The sequence below is a fragment of the Neomonachus schauinslandi genome, chromosome 12 (assembly GCF_002201575.2).
Source record: "Neomonachus schauinslandi chromosome 12, ASM220157v2, whole genome shotgun sequence".
Lineage (NCBI taxonomy): Eukaryota > Metazoa > Chordata > Mammalia > Carnivora > Phocidae > Neomonachus > Neomonachus schauinslandi.
The window spans coordinates 89,811,923-89,836,718 of record NC_058414.1 but is presented as its reverse complement, the minus strand read 5'-3'; the positions used below and the strand labels follow the sequence as shown (position 1 = coordinate 89,836,718).

Genomic DNA, 24,796 nt, shown 5'->3' with positions numbered 1-24,796 from the left:
AAAAGAGGTGTTGGGTGCAAGCACCAAACCAACAATGGCATGAGTTCAGTCTTGGTTTGATGTATTTCTTTTTTGTGTCCGTGCATACAAATCTGTTCCATTTGTTTTCTCTGAAATCCAGATTCTGAGCACAAGGACGTTTATGGATAAAATAGTTTTGTGTTGGTGTAGCACCATCTGAATGATCCAGTCTGAAATGTGGCCTATGTTCCATGAGCTCCAGAGGTGATTAAAGGTCATAATTGTTTTAGGTTAAAAAAAAAAAAAAGTCCCAGATGCCCCAACATTACTTGCGTAGCATAACAATATCAGCATGTCTACGTGTGCCAACACATGGGTTAAGCATTCCACGTGTCCTTTCACTTATTTCTCAAAAGAATCCTTTATAATAGATACCATGGTAGCCATTTTACAAATGAGGTAGCCAAGGTACAGAGTAGATAAGAAATTTGCATAAAATCTCAGTTAGTAGGTGGTGAAGCCCCAAGATTGTCCTGTTCACGAGCTGGTCTTCTCCGCTACCAGAATTCCGCTGCCTCTGGGTTTTCTACTTGAGGCTGGATCATGTACCATGGATTGCACTATTATCCCTTCTCATCCATAGAACTGCCTTTCTGAAACACCTCCAGAACAGAGACTCTCTTGTCATCTCATTTCTTAGTCTGATGATGTCATCCTACAAAAATATGAGTTTTCCAGAAAACCCACCCCTACGCCATTTGACTTAACTTTTAGACGTTAAGAATTTATAGTGTGATTATCTACTGCTATCTTTTGGGTTTCATCACTAAAGGGTTACCAGTGAAAAACTCCTAGTACTATATGAACCAGATTCAGCATAAGGGATTTTCTTAGCTGAAGTATGTCTTCTTCCTGAGTTCCACTTAACAGAATTTTCAAACAGAGCAACATTTGATGGGGCAGCAATGACATAGCTCACAAGATCAGATTAAAAAAAAAATGGACCTGTCGGGGAACACAATTCCTATTAAATCTAGATGTAATATAATCACAAATCAAGCACTCTTGTAATGAATAAAACCACAGATCTGAAAAACTATACCTCAAGTGCCACATCTGGTATGCTGCCTATTTATCTTTTGCACAGCCTGTGAACTAAGAATGGTTTTCAGATACTCTAATGCTTGAAGAAACCCCAAAGAATATTTTATAATTCACATAAATTATATGAAATTAAATTTCAGTGTCCATAAATAAACTTGTATTGGAACACACACACACAATCAGTTTTCCAAAGCAGACTTTCTCATTAAAAGTAGTTTTGGGCTCCGTTTTTCAACTCAAGTGAGATACAACAGCCTCAACCATCACCAGATTTCCCATCCCTCGCCTGCTCTTTACCTCCTGTTCTCCCCTGGATCTTTTAGATGTCATCCTAGCACCCAGCTGTGCTGATTAGCTGAATTTCTTTGTGTCTTATTTTATAGATTGTTGGTATATTTTGTGGGTATGTTTTTACATTTTGTCCATCTGCTGCAGTGAAACATCATTTTAACACTGATTTTAGGTAATCTCCAACTTTTAGGGTCCTAATGCAAGTGAGATCCTTTCATCTGCATATATATGTGTGGGCTAGATTAGATCCAAGGGGAAAATTTTGCTGAGACTTGACTGCTTTTATATATCTTTTTGACATGTAACATTTGGAAATAAGTAGTTTAATTGCATTGCATTATAAATCCTTCCCAGATTGGGGCAGGTGATAATTGCATTTTTACTTTGGAATTCAAATACCTTTTTAAAAAAGAAAAATATTTATTTATTTATTTGAGAGAGAGAGAGAGCACAAGTAGGGAGAGGGGCAGAGGGAGAGGAAAAAACAGACTCCCTGCTAAGCAGAGAGCCCACTGCAGGGCTCAATCCCAGGACCCCAAGATCATGACCTGAGCCAAAGACAGACGCCTAACCAACTGAGCCACCCAGGCATTCCTCAAATGCCTTTTAACATAGGACTTCATTATATTAATAATTCTGTTTTTAAGAGCTGACAATTTTTTTTATGAACAAGGCTGAAGGAGCTCTGTAAAAGGAGGGAGAGGATGCAAACCTAGTTCAGGGGAGCTACATCAGAGAAGTTAGGGCTCTCCCAGTGCACTTGTAACCATCTCCTAAGACGCTGGGTTAATCTGCACGTGACCAAGAGAGTGTCCAGTTATTTTTCAATGACATTTTTCTCATGAGCTTCTTGGGATTCCAGATCACTTTGATAACCTATAGAAAGCAGTGAAACATGCACCTCCACTAGACACACTGAATTTAGCATAAAATTTCAGGGAGTTAAGGCTTGTTGAACTTAGTCGAGGGTCCACTTGAACCTATTTGAAGTGTTTCAAAGATCTCTATTCTTTGGCAGCCAGTGTGTTTTCACAGAGCAAACTGGTAACATTCTCTTTAAATAAAACCTCTTTAAGGAAGTTCAGCTGTAGCAAATGCCTGTGAATTAAGGTGTAGAGAAAATAAACAAACAGAAAATATACAAAATAAATAGGCACATCCGTAAAACTCTCCTGACACACAGACCCTCATACATAAAAATGTATACAATTATACCAATATTATTTTACCAGCCTGTGGTAAGTTAGTCACGTGATTGAGGCAGTATATCAATCTGCATTTTATTTTTTTCAATCTGCATTTTATTAAATGAGACTAAATAATATCTGATATTCTCTAATTTGAATACTCCAGCAATAACATTATTAATCTTTAGGTTTTTTTAAATGATAAATTAAGCACTTCTGAGTTCTTTCAGAGGAGATTTTTACCTAGGGAAATTTCATTTTTGTGTGGGGGACTGTCTGTAGCACATTTGACATCAGATTTCAGAAACTGTCCTTGGTGTCTAAGCCATCTTTATTTCTAGAGAAGACAGCCATGTTTCTGTTTAATATTTTTATTTAGGAGCTTTCATAGTTGGCACTAAATATTTCAAATCACATTTGAATCTCCTCACTTACTACATTTGACACTAAACGGACATGTTGGTGACTTTACATGTTTTATAAAAATACAGTAAGAACCTTAAGTTTCTTTAAAACAGTATATCACGTGTCAAAATGTACTTCTCGAAATGTTAAATGTGATTTTCATACAAATAGGTACTGAGCACATATCACAATTTCATTTAGTGCAACCAGCAGGATGGCAAAGCCCGTTCAGAAAAGAGAGAAATATCTCTGTGTTCATAGCTACATATATATCCATAGAGATATGTATTTATCTGTCTATCCATAGCTATATCAATTCTGCACATATAAATATAAAATTTTGGTGCCAGACCCGAGACCAGTTTTTTTCTCTATCAATTATTTACTTTGCAGAATCCATTCATATTAAAAATTCCATGTAGTCAAGGTTTCTTATAATAAAACGGATCCCTTTTGTTAGGTCCATGCTTTTAAACCTCTAGCGTACATCACCTTCACCTGAAAGATTACGGGGTTCCACTCCCAGGGTTTCTATAAATTTGTGGTTGTGCCAGGGAATTTGTATTTCTCACAAGTTCCTAGCTGATGCTGCTGCTCCATGGTTCACATTTTGAGACCCGCTGATCTAAGCATAGGCTTTGCCTGAGGAGCAAGTGAGGCATGAGGGAGTATTGATCAAAACCCCAAACAAGTCAATGCAACCTCTGATTAGTTCCTTATTGTTTGTCCTATGTTATTCCTAGTTCCTTCTCCTGTCCCCCTCCGGTACACATGGATCAGCCACACCCAGCTGCACTCCAGGGATGCTACCTATATTAGAACATCTCAAATCCCTAATGTGGGTCAAACTCCCACTGCCTTCCCCACAGAGACCTAGCCTCCCTCCTCATTTGTCCTGTTTCTGTCAACGATTTCAATGTCATTATAAGCCAGGGCTAGAATGCTCCAAGTTATGTGTTGTTAACTAGAATGCGCTTTTTATTTTTAAATTATCATTGACAGAGTTTCTCTTAGGGGAGATTTTCAGTTTTTGAAAGTTTGGAATTATAAAGAGATAATCCCTTCTGCTTTCAATCTGCCAGTTCCCTAGTCTGTTCTTCTGTGATGTGGCCTTAATTCCTTGTAAGAAGTAAAAGCTTCAGAGACTTCTGGAAACCTTGGGAACTGGTAGTAGTATTAAATCAGGAAGGATGCTAGTCCTGGTGATCTCTTGGAAGGGCAGCTTTTGAAGAATGATGCATCAGAAGCCAGTCTTCTAGAGGTCGGGCCAAAATGGCTAAGGGGAAGTTGGAGGCAGGAGATACTGAGGCATATTTCAGGGATTTGGCAGGGCAAGGAAGGGGAAATTAATTTTCAGAAGATGTAACAAGATCAATCGAGGGGAATTTGTTTTAGAGAGGGGGAGCCATTGAAAGCAGAAAAATTAATGAATTTCTGGGTAGGGAAGAGGATTTCAGTAAGAATACAGAAATAAAGTTTGAAAGGAAAGAAGAGGGTAATCTGGGGACTAGATGAAATGGTTAGCTTTGAACAGGAAAAAACCTTTTTATCTAAGGCTAAAGGAGAGGAGATGGAGGCTAGCAGATGGCCTTGAGTTCACACATGAGAGGGGGTAGGATCGGGCATCTTAGAAGCTAGAGAGCTGGAGAATGCTAAGGCGGATGAGTACATCGTTGGCTAAGTCCGTGTTGGGCAGACGATTTTGTCACCAGCCAGCCTGGCAGAAGGTTCTTCCTCCTTGTGCGCAGCTCTGCAGTCAGGTTCAGTGGATAAGGTTGAGGTAATGATGGCCTCAATATGTGATGTCGATTTTCTTTGCTTTCATGCAGACAAATTGCCCTGTATAACAGATGCTATTCTAGTTAAGGGGTTTTGACACTGCAGATGGATGGCCTCTTGTGTTTCTTCAATGCTGCGAGTCCATTCTGGCCAGTAGATGAGGCTCAGCCCCTTCCCATTTTGTGCCAGTGCCTTCCTTATATCTATGTGGGGAACCAAAGTGTAAATGACAGCCAGCTGCCCCTACTTCCTTAGCTTCACAAAAGCAAAGAAATTCCCTAAACGAGGTAAATGTCCCCAGTTATGTCATTTCTGAATGCTTAATAGAGTAGTTGAGAACTTCATAGAAATTTTATGTGGGAGTTGTTTTCGAAGGTCCCGTGTGAAGTAATTTATTTCAAAGGACAGCCTCTCTTTCTAGTAAGAATACGATTTGGCCTCTCACCAGTGCTCGGTTTAGGAAAGGATGCTCACTCTTAGAAGTAGTCGATATGGTACAGTGAGGTTAAAACCCTCAGGTCATTCAAATGGAGTCAGGAGGATGTATGTGTCTCTTTCCAGGACCACGAAACCTCCTTCCCCAGGGCGCTCTCAGCTCAGAGACTCTCCCCACGGTGGTGCTTTCTAGATGGTGAGTGTTTCTCTATTTCATGGAGCAGTGGGGATTGCAAAAGCAGCAGAACAATGCATTGATAGATGGGGTGGAGTGGACCCTGGTTTTCCAAGGGATTATTCAGAAACTCTTTATGTGGCTTTGTGTGACTGGTATTTGCATCTCAAACTATGTGGACTCACTGATGTTGCGACATACTTTCCTGAAGTCATTTTTTTCAGAGAAAGTTGGTTACCTTGGGCTGAACTCAGCATCAAATTGCCCAAACTGACATTTCCCTTTCCGTGCCCACCGCGTCCCCCCTCCTTTTCCTGAAACATGTTGAGGGCTTATCTTAAATTCAGGCCAGTAGATGGATACAGTACACAGCAGACAGGTACTAATTCCCTATTGTTTGCTTATTGTGTAACTTTCGTATATTTCCATTAGCCATCATTTCAGTATGAGTATACATTTTTGCAAAAATGTAGAAATTTTCAGTTGCATTCAGATCTGCTCTGCTGAGCATGGCCTATTGAATGTATTTCAGTTATTTTCTGATTCGTTAATGGGTTCATTTTCCATTGCAAGCATCCCTCACTCCCTAGATGCTGCCTAATCCTGTTTTTCTATCAGTTAGTTACCCATATTACATACAGTACACTCCTGCTTATCTACTGCCCAGTATATCAACAACCCGGTATCTCTCTTGTCTATGTGGACATGTGGTTTTCACTGTGGACATTTCTTTGGTTGAGCTGGGGATGCAGATATAAATGTGGACAAGAGTGCGACAGGATGTGTGAGTATGTAAACAGTACTATGAAGATGAACACTTGTATTTATATCAGATCTAACCCAAGTGAATCATGACCTAGGTTTTCATTAATAGCTCATCACCTACTCTGAAGATAACTGACACTACTTTCCTCCGGCTCCTTTATTCCCTTGTGATGAAAAGCACAATCATGTGTTTTTTCCTGAATTCACAGGGAAACAACTTATATTTGAGAAAATTTTAGAAGTTTATATGAATTGTTCTATATACAGTCTGTTCTATATACATTCTTAGATAAAATTACAAGTGTGATGTTAGTTATATTCTATAGATAAAAAAACCTTTAAAAGGTGATCACACTTAAGGTTAAAAAGAACCAAAGTAGAATAAGTCCTCAGATTTTATTCCTTTGTTGCTTTTAGCGGGGAGGGACCGTGATTGTCTTGTTTCTCAGCTCATGTCCTTTGGAGAGAAGCTACTCATTAAATAGTTATGATTTTTTAATGATTATTTGCATTTTGAGTTATTCCCTCTAGGACTATGTACTTTGTAGAAAATCTATTTATAATATTTGGACTCTGTTAGATAGATTTAAGTGAGGAGGAACATAATTCTTTTGAGTATTAAGAATAATCAGAATAGTGTCTACAAACCGAAAGTTTGCAATTTTTTTTCCCCAAACCACAGATGCAACCCAGTTCCTTTTAGGAATGCTTAAATAATTATTTTTACTGTTTTGGCTTTCTTTAGACATGGCTTAGGAATTCGATCTTGAAGTGAAATGAATCCTTCAGTACTAGATGGGGTCCCTGGCTCTGCATCTTCAAGCTTTTTTTTTCAAAATGAGAATCACTTCCTTGGGAAGTCTGGCTACCTACGGGTCCCCCCCTCCCCCCCCCCACCTTTATTTACTTAATAAATACACACTGAGTCCCAGCTCTGTTTAAGGTCATGTGCTAGTGTCTGTAGACATAAAAGAGTAAATGAAGCACAGACCTTTAAAGAGGCGGATATCTCTGTCTCCTAGTTATTTATGAAGATGGTGTCTACAAGAAGTATAAAAAAATGTGAACATGCCTAAAGGTAGGAGCAATGAATTCTGTCCAGAGTAGGGAAGATGGGACGGAAGAATGTTTCTCAGAGGAGGCAGCATTTAAGTTGGTCCTTAAGAGACAAGTAAGATTTAGTTAGGGAGATGTAATGGGGAAGGGCTTTCTAAGCTGGGGCGTAGCCATAGCAGACAGGGAAGTTCTGAGTTTTTCTAAAGTTAGGAACTGGCCAGCAGGCCGGCATGCCTGGAATGCAAAGATTTTGAGTGGCATAGTAGGAGAGAAGGTTGTAAATTTGGTGCTAGATCACAGGACTCTGAATGCCATATACGTTTTTCTTTCCTAGCAACTTCTGCTGATCGCTTTTACCGAATAGACAGATCTCAGGTAAGCTTTCTTGAGCCTATTTGTAAAAGTGAAAAATTCCACAATCAATAGACTTTATTGGTAGCTAATCTTACACATTTTTTCTAATGTAAACCCTAAAACATTTACACATTCCGGAATGGTACTCATAGCCTAAGTTATGAGTTTTTTTGTCTTCACACATTTTGTGATTTGTGGACTCAAGATTTGACCTTGTAAATGAGTACAGACAATAACTAGGCTTATAGATGTTATCACCAGCCTGCACTCTAAATTTTCTTGCACACTGCTACTTTTACTACTTCCTAGCTCCATTTTATGGCTTTTTCAGTTTATTTTGGTTAGCAAGTTTGACACCTCAGGTGTATATTTATGCTACTCAGTTGCAACTCATCACTTCCCGGGATTTCGTAATGAGAAAAAAAAAATGCTTCTGCTCAATGATAATAAATGTTTCTACTGCCCAAATTCTCCTGCAATAAAGAAGAAGAAGAAGGAGAAGAAATAATAATATGCCATGGAATCCAATGATAAAACCAGTTGTTAATCATGCCACTTAGCTTTGGCCAGATCCTGGGGGTCCAAGTCCAGCTTACTGCACAATTCATGCTGGACCAAGCCACAAGTGGGGTGTCGCTTCTTCAAAAGTATTTGGGAAGAAGAGGCAAGCCCATCTCTGGTTACATCTGACAAGATCCTGGTCAAGTAGGAATCCCAAACCAAGAAGGATTCACCTCTTCCCCTCACCAGTCTCTTGCTACCATGTCGCTTCAGGGATGGATGTCCACTGGTCTGGCCTCTGAAAATACACTGTGGTCTTTGGATATGCCATTGACTTTCATTATCCCTCAAGACCAAGGATGCTTTGTTTTGTCACTGATATTATCAGATGATAGATTTGAGCATCTTGTCAATCCTTTGACAGACTTCTTTTTTCTTCCTTAGGAACATTTGCACTTTGTGATGGAGATTTCCCAAGATGAGATTTTTATTCTGGATCCAGATATGGTGTTGTCACAGCAGGCAGGAACACCTCCAGGAATGCCTGACCTGGTGGTGGAGCAAGCCTCAGGGTGAGTGCGCCCTTCTTTGGTGATGTGGTAGTGAGGCTGGCCACAGCGTGACATCCGTGTCCAACGTGGCTTTGCACTGGACATTTCTAATGACATTGAACTATCTTGAAATGCAGGTTTTCTTGCTGGGTTTCATTAGCATGTAGCATAACTGGTTCCATTCTGTGTCTGTCTTTTGAATGGCTGCATAGAATTACTCTTTCCCACCAAGATTTGTACCATGTCTGAACTTTCTTTAACCACTACATCCACACTTCTTACCAAACTATAAAGTACTAGTATTTGCATTTGTGCATATATATCTATAACGCTTGTATCATCCAAAGGAAAATGGGCACAGGTGGTTTGACTCTTACTTTTCTCCTCTACCACTTCTTCCTCCTTTTTTGCTAGATCCAGGCAGCCTGAGACATAGATGGTATAATAATAACTATGACATATCAAGCACTTAGTATGAGCCACATACTGTCCTAAATGCCTTTCTTATATCCCTACCGCCACTTCATAGTAACCTTGTCATTGGAAGTGCTCTGTGCTTATTTCCTGATCTGTAAAATGGAAATGAAGCCTACGCAGAGAATTGTTTGAAAATTAAATCAGTTGATACGTGTGAAGTATTTAGGATAGTTCTTGACACTTGGTAGACACTCATTCAATATGGTGTTATTAAAATGATCCTCGTCATCGCTGTCCTGTCACAGTGCCCCTGCATGTCTGGTACTATTATTATCCTAAATCCACAGATAACAAAATTGAGGCTCAGAGGGTTCTTTAACTTTGCCACCATTGCACAGAAAATGAATGGCAAAATTGAGATTTGGTCCCAGGTTTTATGCTAAAGCTCGTGCATTTAATCACTATGTTGAACCACCAAAATATTATTAATATTTCTAGGTTATTTCAGCAATTCCAAAATACTTATTTAAGACCTTTTTAGGTGCCAGCTACCAGTAGAAGCCGTTAGGAAACAACAGCGCAAAAATAAAAAATTGAAAATTTCTGCCCTTGTAAAGTCTGATGAATTTTGATGTCTTAACTGGTATATGAAGGCCAAATAGTTAAAATAAGGATTTCCCTGGAAAGCACACACACTGGCACTCAAATAGCATTTGCGAATTGTGTACACACACACACACACACACACATATATGTAGACATGTTCACTTGAGGTAACCTTATGCCTGTTTACCCCTGTGCACTAATTTATTTGGTCATTGCTGCCATTTCTGAATATTTCTTACTCTGCCAAGGCCAGCTGGGATCAGTGATATGTATCAAGTCCAGAGAAGACAGAAGTGGCAGGATGGGGCAGGTATATAGCGGCGTTTAAGAAAGCCAGAGCTAGTGATAACAAATGTGTATCCCGGGAGTCCCAGAAGGTGGTGGAGAAGCCCATCTTCACAGTCCATGTCTGTAAATCCAGCCTGTCCGCTGTGGGGAAAGCTAGTGAGATGCTGGATCATCCTGCAGGGGCAGTGGGCATTAGAGTCTTGCTGTCCTCTTGCCCAACATGATCTTGGCTGCAGTCTTCAATCTGGTTAAGAGTAAACCCGTTCTACCACACTCACCCTGCTTTTTGCCCTCTCTCTATATCAATAATTGGCCAAAAGAAATGGCTTTGTCCTGGGCATCCTCTATTAGCCCTAGCTCCAAAAATAAAGTAGCTCAAAGTAGCTTGAAAATCCATTAGCACTTCAATCAGTCCCTTTCTTATTTCTGGTCAATTGCCCCTTCTGGAAATGAACAAGGACAGGAAAGCAGTGAAAAAGGATGGGCTTTGTTATTTCCTAATTTCCATTTCTACATCAGGTCCCATTACTTCTTATTTACATCACATTTAAAATTACTTAATCTTTTTTTAAGATTTCATTTTTTTATTTGAGAGAGAGTGCGTGCACGGTGGGGGGTGGGGGAGAGGCAGACTCCCTGCAGAGCAGGGAGCCCAAAGTGGGGCTGATCCCAGGACCCTGAGATCATGACCTGAGCCGAAGGCAGATGCTTAACTGACTGAGCCACCCAGGCGCCCCTAAAATTACTTAATCTTGAAAGGCAGTTTTCTCATCTGTAGAGGGCAGAAGCACACAAATAGTTCATGATACTTGAGAAAATTAAATAATGAATGTGAAGAAGTAACTAGTAAATACCCAGTGAAGATTAGTTTGCCATCTCACATCTAGACAAGAATCATCTTGAGACAGAGCAGAGTATGTGCCGTGCTGGCTTTGAATGCCTAAATGCCTGGTGCCCTGCTTTCTCCCAGAATTTCTGACTGGTGGAATCCCGCCCTACGGAAGCGCATGCTGAGCGACAGTGGGCTGGGAACGATAACTCCGCATTATGAGGACTCGGATTTGAGAGATCTCAGCCATTCCCGTGTGCTACAGTAAGAGTGCTCTCTCTGTCCTTTGTGACCCTGTGATCGCGGGGGGAGGAGTGCCGGGTACCTCACCAGGGGTGAGGGGTGGCTTTTCAGTGGTGCTCCCAACTGTCTGTTGTGCCACTCTGTGCTCCCCCATCTTACTCACTTGGCTCACTTTTCCCAGCCCCAAGCTCCTGATGGAGCTTCACTTTCCATTTCGTTTGCTCCCGAGCCGCACTGAGACCGCACGTGTGTATCTATACATACTCTGAACCTCACTAGTGTTTGCTTTACTGGAATCCAGTGTTTACTAGATGTCCCCGTGTTTGCCGCATCGTGAAGACATGCATGAGAGAGATCATGAAGAGTCTGGAAGTGACATAGAGTTTTTTCATCTGTGGGAACATTTCCTCTTGCTGCTACAATTCTGTTTCATGTGTCTCCAGTCCTGTAGTATAGTCAGGTGGTTTTGTTGGCTGAAGTGGAGCTGCTCCCGTGACTCGGGGTCTCTGGGGTAAATGATGCAGCTTTTGTTCCTAGATCGGAATAGTAAGTGTGTTTGCTTCTGAGGTCTGACTGTGGTCAGAAAGGAGGGTGAATGTTGGAGTTTTGCAACAGTGCTGGCACATTTATGTCTGCACACTCTTTTCTTCCTGTGATATCTCCTTGCAGGAGCAGATTCTAGGTGCAGTCAATGGTCACGGATACATTCTTTCACCCCATTTCAGAGGTTATACAAGTTTGTTGGAATTCATGATACTGGGCTGGTTTCCAATCCTATCCAAGGTCCTAACTGAATAGGGCCGATGGCCTTGTTACTGTGCAGTCTTACAATTTTTACAAAATAAAAAGATTAAGAGTCTTAGAAGCCCAGGGTTAACCGAACAGACATTGTTTCTAAAGGAAGACCACAGCAATTTTGGTATGGCAAAGGGGGGAAAAATGAGAAATCTGGAGCTAAACACTTCATTGGTGGGAAGGTTCTACTCAGATATCCCAGGGGCAAAAGGCAATTTCATTTTAATTGCTTCTCTGTACTACCTCTTATTTTGTTGTGTGAAGAGTAGAAAGGAGAAAGTGAATTACTGTGGATTTTCCTTTTTAATCAAACCAAGTTAGATTTTGATCACATTTTGATTGCTTACAACTCAGGGTGTTTTTCCATTTCTTTTTTATATGGAATTGATGCTTATGAACCACAATGAGTCAGCCACCCCCTGATGGCTAAAAATGTGGCCACCTAGCTGCGGGCAGATTTATTTGAAAAATTAGAGTTTAGACACAGACATAGGAATTATGCCTAGACAAACCAGATGAGTATTGTAGTTGTTCTTACAGACAAGCTATTTCCAAAAAGTAGAGTGATCTCACTCTGGTTTCCTGTTCCCTGATTTTTCTCTGTGGAGTATATTAAAGTATATATATATCATGATATGTGAAGTGTAAGGTAGTAAATATTCTTCCCAAATCACAAATATACATACTACTTCATGTAATAGCCATGTTCTTAAAACTCTATATAAAAATCAACTCTTATTCTTCATTTGGGTTGTATTATCCTTTCAGAGATTTCTCTTAATTTTTTATTGATCTTTACTTGGCACTTGTCAGTTGCCTTGGTCATTTACACTACCTTAGCTCTTACATGCACTAGAGCAATTAACTTTAAATTTTTTTCCTGCTAAATCACTCGAAAACAAAGTAACACTCAAACACTCACCCCTAGCCTCTGAGTCTGTCTAGCTGAATCTCTGCACATTGTGAAATAGAGACAAGTCACACCCCCCCCCCAAGTTCTGCCTGAATCCCTGACTCACAGAACATAGGAGCATAATAAAAGAGTTGTTTTAAATCACTAAAAATAAGTAAGTACTGTACCCTACCCCAATTTGCCCATTAATTATTTAATTTTTTTTTAAAGATTTTATTTATTTATTTGAGAGAGAGAGAGTGAGAGAGAGCACATGAGAGAGGGGAGGGTCAGAGGGAGAAGCAGACTCCCTGCCGAGCAGGGAGCCCGATGCAGGACTCGATCCAGGGACTCCAGGATCATGACCTGAGCCGAAGGCAGTTGCTTAACCAACTGAGCCACCCAGGCGCCCATCTTTAATTTTTTTTATTATTATTACTGTGTCCATTAATTCCTTAGAAAGAACATCTCTTTATTTCCTTCAGAGATCATCTCTGATGCAAAGAGGTATAATTGCTGTTACGGAATAATTCAATTATACAATACATAGATATTATATACCGTGTTAGTAATGGCTAGTATTGATGGAATGTCTCCTACTTGCTTTGTATCATAGCTAAATTATCTTTAATTCTTTTAACAACTTTTAAATCTTGCCATTGCTTAACAATGAGTAAAGTGAGCTTACAGAGTTTAAAATACTCATCTTGGATCACGCAAGACAGCAGGAGTGGGAATTGTGGTTTGAGTTGGGTTGGCTTGACTTCTGACTTCATGCTTTTTCTTTTTTTTTTTTTTTTAAAGATTTTTTATTTATTTATTTGAGACAGAGAGAATGAAAGACAGAGAGCATGAGAGGGAGGAGGGTCAGAGAGAGAAGCAGACCCCCTGCCGAACAGGGAGCCCGATGCGGACTCTATCCTGAGACTCCAGGATCATGACCTGAGCCGAAGGCAGTCGCTTAACCAACTGAGCCACCCAGGCGCCCCTTCATGCTTTTTCTGACCATACTGTACTATCTCCTGAAGGCCTGGTGTAAAGGCATGGTGCCTACAGCCCCGTGGCCCGAGGGAGGTTTACTTTGGCTTCTATTTATTTTAGCATTTGTAAAGTGTCTGGGGAAGCTTTAAGAAGAGATTGAAATGTTTAAAAAGATAGACTTTTATTGGGATGCCTGCGTGGCTCAGTTGGTTGGGTGTCTGCCTTCGGCTCGGGTCATGATCTCAGGGTCTTGGGATCGAGTCCCGCATCAGGCTCCCTGCTCACCGGGGAGTCTGTTTCTCCCTCTCCCTCTGTCTCTTACCCCTGCTCGTGCTCTCTCTCTCAAATAAATAAATAAAATCTTTATTAAAAAAAAGGTAGACTTTTATTTAAAAATTATTAAATATATATTAAATTTGCCCCAATCTAAATAAGCACAAAAATTATTTGAAAGGTCATTTGTTTTATTTCTTAAATTCCGCATAAGAGCAAAGGGGGAGAAAAAAAGAGGCAAACAGTATAGAGTTCCCTGAAAGAGTTAAAAGTAGAGCTACCCCACAACCCAGCCATTGCACTACTGGGTATTTACCCCAAAGATACAGCAGTGTCCACAATAACCAAAATATGGAAAGAACCCAGATGTCTATTGACAGGTGAATGGATAAGGAAGATGTGAGACACACACACACACACACTGGAATATTACTCAACCATCAAAAAGAATGAAATCTTGCCACTTACAACGATGTGGATGGAACTAGAGGGTATCATGCTAAGCAGAATGAGTCAGAGGAAGACAAACACCATATGATTTCACTCATATGTGGAATTTAAGAAACAAAACAGATGAACATAGGGGAAGGGAAGGAAAAATAAAATATTAGAGGAAAACAGAGAGGGAGACAAACCATAAGAGACTCTTAACTATAGGGAACAAACTGAGGGTTGCTGGAGGGGAGGTGGGTGGGGGATGGGGTAACTGGGTGATGGGCATTAAGGAGGGCACTTGATGTAATGAGCACTGGGTGTTGTAGGCAACTGATGAATCACTGAATTCTACCTCTGAAACTAATATTACAGTATATGTTAATTAAATTGAACTTAAAAAAATTTTTAAAAAAGAGGCAAACCAAGAAACAGACTTCCTAACTACAGAGAACAAAGTGATGGTTACCAGAAGGGAGGTGGGAGGAGGGGTGGGTGAAACAGGTGATGGGGATTAAGGAGGGCACTTGTGATGAGCTCCTGGTGTTGTATGGAAGTGTTGAATCCCTCTATTGTACACCTGAAGCTAATTTTACATGTATGGTAACTAACTGGAATTTAAATAAAAACTGTAAAAAAATTATATGAAGGGTACTCATGTGCCAAACACACTGATATATTATGTTGTTTTATGTTATTATTTGCATTAGGTCTTTCAGTCCGTAAACAACATACAGTAACATACAAATATATATATATTTTTATGGAATTTTTTTGTTTGTATTATCTTTCTACTTTTCATTACCTGTATTGAACAATGTATATGCTTTTCAGACTTGCCATTTCATTCAACGGTTGTATTTTTAAAATGTGTTCATATTGATATATGTAGTTTTTAATTAACTCTAGTTGGTATAGAATATTGCATCATTAATACTCCGTAACTTATTTCTCGATTTTGATAGCAATTTCTAATATTATTTAAAAAATGCCGTGAATACCCTGGGGCATGGGTCCTGTGTTGCAGGGTGTATGTGCAGTTTCAGCTTTGCTTAATATTCCCAGCAGGAATATGAAAAACATGAAAAAAGAATTATTGTAACATTTTAGGTACTACCAGCATCTGCCGCTTTCAGCTTTAAAGCCCCAGTCAGCTTGGAGATAGGGAAAGTCCAAGTTTAACATCATGTTCACAATATTAAATAACTCACTATATAAAAAGATCAAAAGGGAAATTTTAAATTCTTAGAACTGAAAATAACTATCAGAGTCTGCAGAACCCACTAACGTCTTACTCACAGGATGATTTATGACTCTAAATTCACTTATCAAAGGAAAAATGATTCATACAAATAAAGCATTCAGTTTTATAAACTGGAAAAAGAATCCCAGAGTAGAAAACAAACAAGAGGGAAGAATAATAATAAAGACAGAAATCACTGATGATGAGAATAAAACAAAGAAATGATTAACCGAGACTCAAATGTTAAAATATTGATTCTTTAATAAAAAGGCAGGTAAGAGACAAAATCCTGAGAAAAGTGACTTTAAAAATAGTAAATATGGGAAACAGAAAGGACTGTAATTGCAATGCTTTACTACCGCATTCTTCCTCCACGGCACCTGGCCTGCACCTGCTCAAGGTGACCCTTTCCCCTCCGAACTCCATATGACCCAACCCCCTTGGGGGTCTCCTCAGAGTTCTCCTCATTTTAACTTTTATTTCTAAGAGCCATCCGCCTCCCTTCTACTTCAGGAAGAGTGAGATGGAATGAACAAATAGAATGAATTAGATTTCTATTATTATTCTTAGATTCTATTATTACCTTTATATTGTAACTCCATTTAGAAACATCATAATTTTATAAGGAAGGTACAGATAGTCCAATTATACACAAGTCCTCTAGGAGAGAGTATCATTCCAAAGAAGGATGTACACACATATACGGTCTTCAAAACCTGTGAACATAGTAAAAAACAATCTTTAAGAACCAATTTTGAGATAAATTGGTGAGAGGTGGTTGACTCACATTACTAATGCTAGAACCATAATGAATTTGTCTTTAGGTTCAAAAATGTTTTCAGTGTTTAAGAAAGTTCTACTTAAAATAATATGATTCTAGAAACATGTTTGCTCTCATCATTAATTATACCACCAAAATTAGTGACAAGGCTGTATTTCATTTTGGCAGAAGATTTGTAAGGGAGGAATTAACTGAAATTTTAGCAAACAGAATCTCAGTCCTAAGGCAGACTTTTCTCAACTTCAGAATCTTTGAGATTTAAAAAAAAAAAAAATAGCGCTGACTGAAAACTCTAGTATATTCTTAACAAGTAATTTTTTGAGAAGGACAGACTTACCGTGAGTCAGATGGGTTAAGGGAAAACAGGTTAAGGGATTGGGAGGTATTTAGTTTCTGAAAAATAATGATCTTTTCTAGTTCTTTTTTGTTTGTTTGTTTATGTGAAACCCCCAAAACTAACTAAAAGAGATGCACTTTTTCTTAGTGTCTCCAAATCCTAAATCTGAAAGAACTAAGATAAAGGTCACACAGGTAAAAAGAGAATATCTTGCCACAGGACTAAGACAAGGGGGAAGAGTGTAGAGAACCACCCGAAGGCAGACATTCCATCCAGACATCTGTGTCTAGGCAAGTATTTGTCACCTGATCAGCTAAGCAGAGCTAATGGGTTTATATGATCTGCAGTTTCTAAGAGATTATGTTATCAAAAATCAAACTATAATGTATCTGGTCTGATTATTTTCATTGGGATTCCAAGAAACAGGTTGAGTCATTCATTCATTTATTGAGCAAATAAATACTGATCACCTTCTAGGTAGGAAGTGTATATCTAGTATATGTATATATACACACACTCCTACATACCTAGGCACTGAAGATATACAGCACAACAAGAAATTATTATTGCCTTTGAAGAGTTTACATTCAAAGGGGAAATATTCCACAAATCAATTATTAGAGTTCTCTCTGCTAAGTGCTGTAATGGATAGATGCATAAAGTGTTCTGGAAACAAGAGGAATAGGATTTGCTGCTTCCTCCAGATTTCCCTTTTTTATTTTTATATGAAAAGAATGAGTATTTAAAGAAATAATGAAAATTTAGCCTCAAAGGAAAGAGGCTTTTTAAGGACTCCAAGCTTATTTTCTTCCACCTTTGTACATGAGCAGATAAGTATCTGCTTTTCACCATTATATAACCAGAAATGCTCCCCAAATAATTTAATGTACTCAGTACTCAGTTTAGCATCACTCTACCTGATGTGTGCTTAAGGAAGTTTGTACAAGTAGCAAGTTATTTAGGGATATCCGGAACACCTAATAATACTTTAAAAATTGGCTTTTTCAGGTAGTCTAAAATTTTGAATCACCGTATCAAGAAGATAATCCTGAAACCTCCCCCTTCCACAAACTCAGAGTCACTCTCAGAGTGAGAGGGAGTAAGAGCTTCAGATTCCGCTCTTGTCTCCCAACTATTTCCCTTACCCAGTTTCTTCAGGAACATTAGGTGATGGCCTGACTCTAATAAAAAGGATAATTGTGCTTATTGTCATGGCTCCAAGTTCTCACCAGGAGGACAGACCATAGGGCAGTGATTGGGTTGTGGAAATATCCTTTGAGCATCACAATCTGATAAGAGGGAGAAAATTAATCTTCTTAGTGGGATGTGGGTTTTGCTGGAATCTGTCTTAGAGATGAAATCAGTGCTGTCTGGTTGGAGTCCCTTGCATCTGTTTCACTAAGATGGTTGGTTCCCATCCTGCTTACCTTTGGTCTAAATCTTGTTCTCCCTGCCTAATCCCTGAAGCTGGAAGAGCTCCAGTTTATCTGACATACATCTTCCTTTCTTCTTTTTCTCCCTGCCCTACTTCCCTCCAGTTGTCCCCCACCCTATTTAGCCAAGCACACGATACTCTGTTCCTTTGGGTATACAAAATATTTAATAAGAAATTTTGCTCTCTTCTTCTTATAATTGCTCCTCAAACAGTTAGGCATAGGGGTTCCTAAACCTTTTCTCAGATACGGAGTACCATTTCCAAGTTCAGTTAGGGGCAGTGCCAGAATAGAATTCTTTAGATATCAGATCTCATTTTGACCCACTTGGAAGAAAAATCTTGCTAAGGTAAATAAGCTCTAATATTAAACATCCATTTGATTTAAAATGATGCCAAGAAATTCTGCCCTTCCATTTTTGATGAGTTCAAGTTTGGTCAGTGATTACCACCTGAGGAAATATTACTTGAAGGGCTCTCTCTTTTCATTTGTAAAGGATGTGGTAGCCTTACCTACTCATGCTTGAGGAACATGGTGAATGAGGGAAAGTTGATCAGATCCTTCTTTAAAGCATCTGAGTTCCTTGGATGGACAAACTGTACTGCTCACTCCACATCCACAGCCCTTTGCACTGTAGCTGGTATACCAGATGTCCATAAGGCAGGCTTGTTGGATGAATGGATGAATGTGGGATGTTAGAGAGAAGGCACTCTAATGAAAATAGAGATGTCTATTTATAATACTGCAGCAAACCCAGTTCTAATCACATACACACACACAAATGTAACAAAATGATACATTAAATGTTAGACGTTTTTAAGTTGTGGAATCCATTTATATATTTCAAATTTCATGTAGATCTGTTTGACCCAGGGAATTCGCATTAAAATAATAAAGATGCCTTAAATTCCCTCACTCAGAGAGAGGTTGCTGTTTTACAAGTGAGAAAGTAGAAGGCAACAATGGCGAGTGTAGAGAATTGTAGGCACTGATGATGAGCACAAAGGTGAGATGGGGACAGGGGGTGGAGGGGAAGAACCCCATCTAGAACCCTGTGCATTGTGATGCCAGCATGTTTCCCATGTCAGATCTCTGGATCCTTTGGGTTATAAGTTGAGTACTTGAGGAGGCTTTGGATGTTTTTTGGATGGAGGGGAAGAACATTGGCAAGTGGGAAACCATAAAGCATCAACTTTTATGGATGGAAGAGAATTCTGGGATTGCCTAAGGATTTCCAACCCAAAGAGACAAGACAGCCAGAGCATGAGAAAATATGGGGGCAAGATGTGCAGAAGGAAAGCACTTTTCCTGAGTTCCCTTAACAAGCAGGGAGCAGTAGAAGGACCTCAGGAAATTATCAGTCTTCAACAAAACAAAGGAGATTTCTCTCTCCTTCCAACAACACATGCTGCCTTAGGGCATTAAGGAAAGCTAGTCTAAGGTGACAGTCTTTCGTGACAAAAGCACTTACACACCATTCTGAAACTAGGGAAATAACGCCATCTCCCTCTGTACTCCAAAAGTGAGAGCAGGTATTGTTAAGCCAATAGAGGAATGAGAATTTTTCTTTGTTTTCAGGGGCTGTGCCAGAGATGGAGACCTGGGTGCAAGGGGGAATCTTCTCTCATTCCTCTGTCTTGTGTCCCCTCGGAGTAGCTGTGTGCTCGTGGCTGGCTTACTCCTCAGTCCATTTTTGCACAGTTGGTCCTCTCTTTTCTGCATCAGTCCCTGGATCTTCTTTAAGAGCTTGACATTGAAATCTCATCAGTTTGGTAGAGGAGGGATTTAGGGTGTGTTGAATGGGGTCCAAGCTTCAAAAACAAAACAAATGAAGAAACAAACAGCTGGCATAGGTGTAGGGGATGTTAATCCTACAAAATGATGGCACGTCTCTCCTTGAGGGCCCACTTTTTCTAAGCATCAGGATTAAAATGTAGTCAAGTGTGAGAAGAATCATCTCCCAGAGCCTGCTGGGAAAATGTCCCTGCTATCAGGTGATTGTACAGTTTCTGGGGACTCTATCAGTGATCTCTTCTTCCTTTCTGAAAGGGTGCAGAATCCAGAGTTGGGTCTTCTGTCACGTTATTCCCAGAGGATCCCATCCTGTGGAGTCCTTGTTCCCTGGGACGTGTGCTGTGTCCTTGGGCATCCATAGCAGGTTTTGGCAACAGGAGGGAAGGTGGGAGGCAATTTTCCCATAGATGATCACTTTACAAGTAAGGGTGCCTAATAAGATCGGAACTAAATATTTGTTTATTTATTTATTTTAGAGAGCACGCACGTCCGTGAGTGGGGGAGGAGCAGAGAGAGAGAGAGAGAGAATCTCAAGCTGACTCGGAACTGAGCACAAAGTCCCACTCAGGGCTCCAAGTGGGACTCTATCTCACGACCCTGAGATCATAACCTGAGCCAAAATCAAGAGTCAGATGCTTAACCGACTCAGCCCCTAAATATTTGTTTTTAATTTTAACAATCAAAGTAGAGAGAAGAGGCTGTAGTTTTTCCTGAATATGATTTTGGTGCACCTACCCGTGACCTGAAATGTTGATGCATGTAAGTCCTCTGTCCTGACCACCGGCTGCCCTCATCCCCTCATTCCTCTGAAGGTCCCTGAGGAGTCAGCTCAGTACTGGCTGCCTCTTGGCTCCTCCCTACCTCCACAGAGGGACAGAGCACTCAGGCAACACAGAGGAAGAGGTGCTGGGGAGAGCAGGGCAGTCCTAGAGAGCCTCCTGCCCTGCCCTTCCCCTCCTCATCCCATTTGTCCTGCTTCTTCCGAGTACATGGCTTTCAGTGTTCAAGGGTCTGTTTCAAGGTTTCACCTGCCTCCTGTTGACTTACCTCCACACTACCCCGCTCATCCTTTTGCTTCTTTCTCAAACTGCCACCCAAGCTCTTCTTTTCTCAATGCATCTGCCTTAGATGAGTAATTTGATTAAATTGATTTAAAGTATGAGTGATAAATTTGAAATCCTTCCAGAAATATTTGCCCACGAATCTCGGGTCGGAGGGATGTTGACTAGTAATTGCCTGGTATGTGCAGGTGTGGGGTCAGGGTGAGAAGGGGTCGCTTTATTGCTTTTGGAAATGGTGGGTATAGAGTGTGGGACTTTTCTCATGAACCTCTGGGGACCCCTGAGCCCACAGCCCTGAGGAGACCAGCACAAGAAACAACTCTGTAACATGGAGAAACTACTTGCTTGGAATTCAGGGAGACAAGGACCACGTTTTCCCTTTTCCTAACCTTTCTGGCTCTTGTGCTAATCACCAAGCATAAGAACATCAACAGCATTGCTTTACAGTTTCTCCAATTCTCTCTTTGATGTTAGTCTCACTCCATAAACCCCTTAGAGTCTCCTTAAAAGTGGGATAAAATGTAAGTTCTCTACCTCCAACAACTCCCGGAATGGAATTAAGTTTATAGTCATGCCTGATATTCACATATGGAATTAATTATTCTCGAAGATAGAGTTTGTGGAGCCCACTTTCACTTCTTGTTCTCATTTTTGCTGGGATTCATTTGTATTAATTTTTCATTTTCTCATAGAGTTCCTTTACTATTTTGGGTTGTTTGTAATCTATTACCTAGAAACTGTCCTGTCCTTGGACACAGAAGCGTGGGGAGGAGACAGGCACTTTTCAGATTCTGTTTCCCATGCCAGTATCTTGAACATGAATTCCCTTTTCTGAGAAGTAGGTGAGGTGGGAGATGTTGATAGGAAAACTTCTGGAATATATCACAGTTATCTTCAGGAGAAGTGCCAAAGCAGCTTCCAACCCCACCTCTTTTTTTCTTCCATTGTCTAAAGCTGGATTCAGAAGTCCTTATTTAATAAAAATAAAAATTAGTTGTGAGTAAGCCTTTGCCCAATTACCTTGGCCCCACAAGGTAGATACTGCTTATCCTGAATATTGTTATATGTGAGATAGCCTTGCATGGAAGTTTCTTGTGTTAACACTAAACAATTTGCCTTCAGATCCCAGAGCTTCATTTCAATTTACACTTTAAAAAAGTCCACATTCACGAAACTCCAGGTCAGTTGTGCCTTAACAGAGCTGTTGACCAGCATTCACTGAGTCACTAAGCTAGAGCCAATGCCTTTTTTTTTTTTTAAGATTTTATTTATTTATTTGACAGAGAGAACACAAGCAGGGGGAGTGGGAGAGGGAGAAGCAGGCTCCCCACTGAGCAGGGAGCCCGACGCGGGGCTCGATCCCAGGACCCTGAGATCATGACCTGAGCCAAAGGCAGATGCTTAATGACGGAGCCCCCCAGGCACCCGAGCCAGTGGCTTTTGCTAACAGGTTCTCCCTACTGATACTCCCTCTTGGCTCTCTGCAGGTGTATCTCCTTTGGTTTGATTTCAGAATAACATGCCTTTTCTATTCCTTTACTCTCCCCCTTTTTTTTAAAAATTAAGCAGGCAACTATATTGCAAAAACTGATTTCTAACATGAAGTATCACATCTTTTGTACCTGCACGGCTGTGCTGTGTCTAATACACAATTATTTTCATGTCTTCAAAAACGCTAAAATGTTTCCCAGGAATGTTCATATTTTTTTTTAAGATTTTATTTATTTATTTATTTGAGAGAGAGAGACTGAGAGAGAGAGCACATGAGAGGGGGGAGGGTCGGGAGGGTCAGAGGGAGAAGCAGACTCCCTGCCGAGCAGGGAGCCCGATGCGGGACTCGATCCAGGGACTCCAGGATCATGACCTGAGCCGAAGGCAGTCGCTTAACCAACTGAGCCACCCAGGCGCCCAGGAATGTTCATATTTAGGTAACAAAGTGTGATGGTCAAGTTCTCATGCTGAATGAACTTGGTCAGTGTTGGTTTCTTCAACACCATCTCTGTTTCTTCCCTGTGTCTACCGCCCACTTTTGCCCATTTGTCCTCATCTTTCCCCTCAGATTTCAAAAAGCCTTTCCCCTCATTTTGTTGCAGTTCTCAGGCATGAACATTAGGTGGCAGTACAATTTCAAGCTCAAAGGGCCCTTAGGGGCTTCCTCCTCAGCAAACTGATTGTGGAGGATGGATAGGAGAAATCGAATTGTTACAAGCCAGTGGTAAAACAGTGGTATTTTTTAAATGCCAACTAAATACAGGAACTTATTTTTTAAAAACCCAGAAATTATTTCAAGTACAGCTCATGTGGGGATCATCAGGTATATATTTGGGTAGGAGACTCTCAAAGAATAGGAAATTAGGAGCCTGAAGGGAATTAGAGGAAATTTACATCAAATGGAGAAATTACCAAACAGCCTTTATTATTTAGCTTCTGGGTCTTATTTCGTTACCTCCATACAAATACCCATCTCGCTCTCCTGCCTTCAATTTTGCTCTTTCCGCAGCACAACCCCCCCTCCCCCCCTCCCCGCACCTCATTTGTGGTGAATGTTACCTTTGAGGCTATTTGGCATTCCCTGAATGGGTTTGTGACCACTTGAATAGAGAATGTGTTTGTCTCTCATCTCAATGCCACTTTGTATGGTTGCTGTAACTTTCATCTCTCTGGCTCCCATTCTCCGTAGCTCTTTTACTGTATGTGCTTTGTTTATTGTCTTAAAAGCAATATTCATAATTAGAGGGAGGAAAAGCAAACAAAGAGAGGATTGTTTGGTTGATGGAGATTCTCAGTGCTGAGGGATTCCTGGTTCTGTTTTACCTAGTTAGGGATGCTCTGGTGTGAGAGTTAATGGTCATGAAGTTGTCACCTAGATCTGTGATTTCATTATTTCTCCCTCAAGCTCTCAAAATGATATCATAGGGTGGACATAACAGTACTCCAGGCAGTGCATGTCCTTGAGGGAATCTCAAGAGAGAAAAGCTATTGCCAGAGATGATCATCTACAGCCATGTTTCAAATCACATTATGAGACTGACGTGCTACTTACTGCACTAACGAGGCACCTTCAAATCACATTAAATCATCCCTTGGCTTACTTAAATGAAAATTCTTTGTCTATCCACAGTTTCAGGAAACAAATTGAATTTGTGTAGCATCATTACTTCAAGGTAAAACTAAGGAAAAATAAAGTTAGTGTTTCTGCAGCAGTGGTATGGACTCTTGAAATGTGCCTGGAAGAGGTGTCCAGCTGGGAAATCAGTTTCCATTTGGGCTACTTCTCAGGAGTTTGGTAACAGACAATTAGCAGTAATGGAACAGGCAGGGAACAGCATCCAACCCAGAGAACTTGGCCCACACCTGAATGTTCCTGGTGTTCTTCAGTTGGAACAAGAGCATTAGTTAGCACATGATGGGAGGCTGTTTTACAGAGAGATTGGATTCTACCAAAATGTGAGGAAGGTGGGTGAGATAAGCCCAGTGAACGCTCAGGGCTGCAGTAAGGAGAAGGAAAGAGAAATAAAAGGAGAATGATGAAAGAGAGAGGGGAAGAACATTCAGAATTGATATAAATAGCTAGAAACAAGAGACTTCGATTTTCTCTTCCTCTTCCTGAGTAGGATGGATGGTCACCTTTGCTTATTGAAGGTGGTGTTTTTGCTGTGGTCCTCATCCCTAAAGCTGGAGGGTAAAAGAGGGAAGGCAGACAGAAAAAGGAACATTGACAAAATACTCATAGAGCTGCTTTCAGTGTGAGGGCATGGGCTGTCTTCCCCATGAGGACTTCACAGCCAAGAAACGGTTTATTTATTCGTAGTGTGCCGAGTGGACTG

At 40.4% G+C, this 24,796-nt stretch overlaps 1 protein-coding gene across 2 annotated transcripts in view; it reads left to right on the top strand.

Annotated features, from left to right (window-relative positions):
• The window catches only part of DGKI (diacylglycerol kinase iota), a 431,941-nt gene that overhangs the window by 352,583 nt on the left and 54,562 nt on the right, over window positions 1-24,796 (top strand). For both annotated transcript variants that reach the window (XM_021692768.1, XM_044919913.1), the window contains 4 exons: window positions 5,289-5,358; window positions 7,493-7,533; window positions 8,458-8,585; window positions 10,846-10,968. In XM_021692768.1, the coding sequence (XP_021548443.1) occupies window positions 5,289-5,358; window positions 7,493-7,533; window positions 8,458-8,585; window positions 10,846-10,968 (362 nt within the window). The remainder of the gene's footprint in view (window positions 1-5,288; window positions 5,359-7,492; window positions 7,534-8,457; window positions 8,586-10,845; window positions 10,969-24,796) is intronic.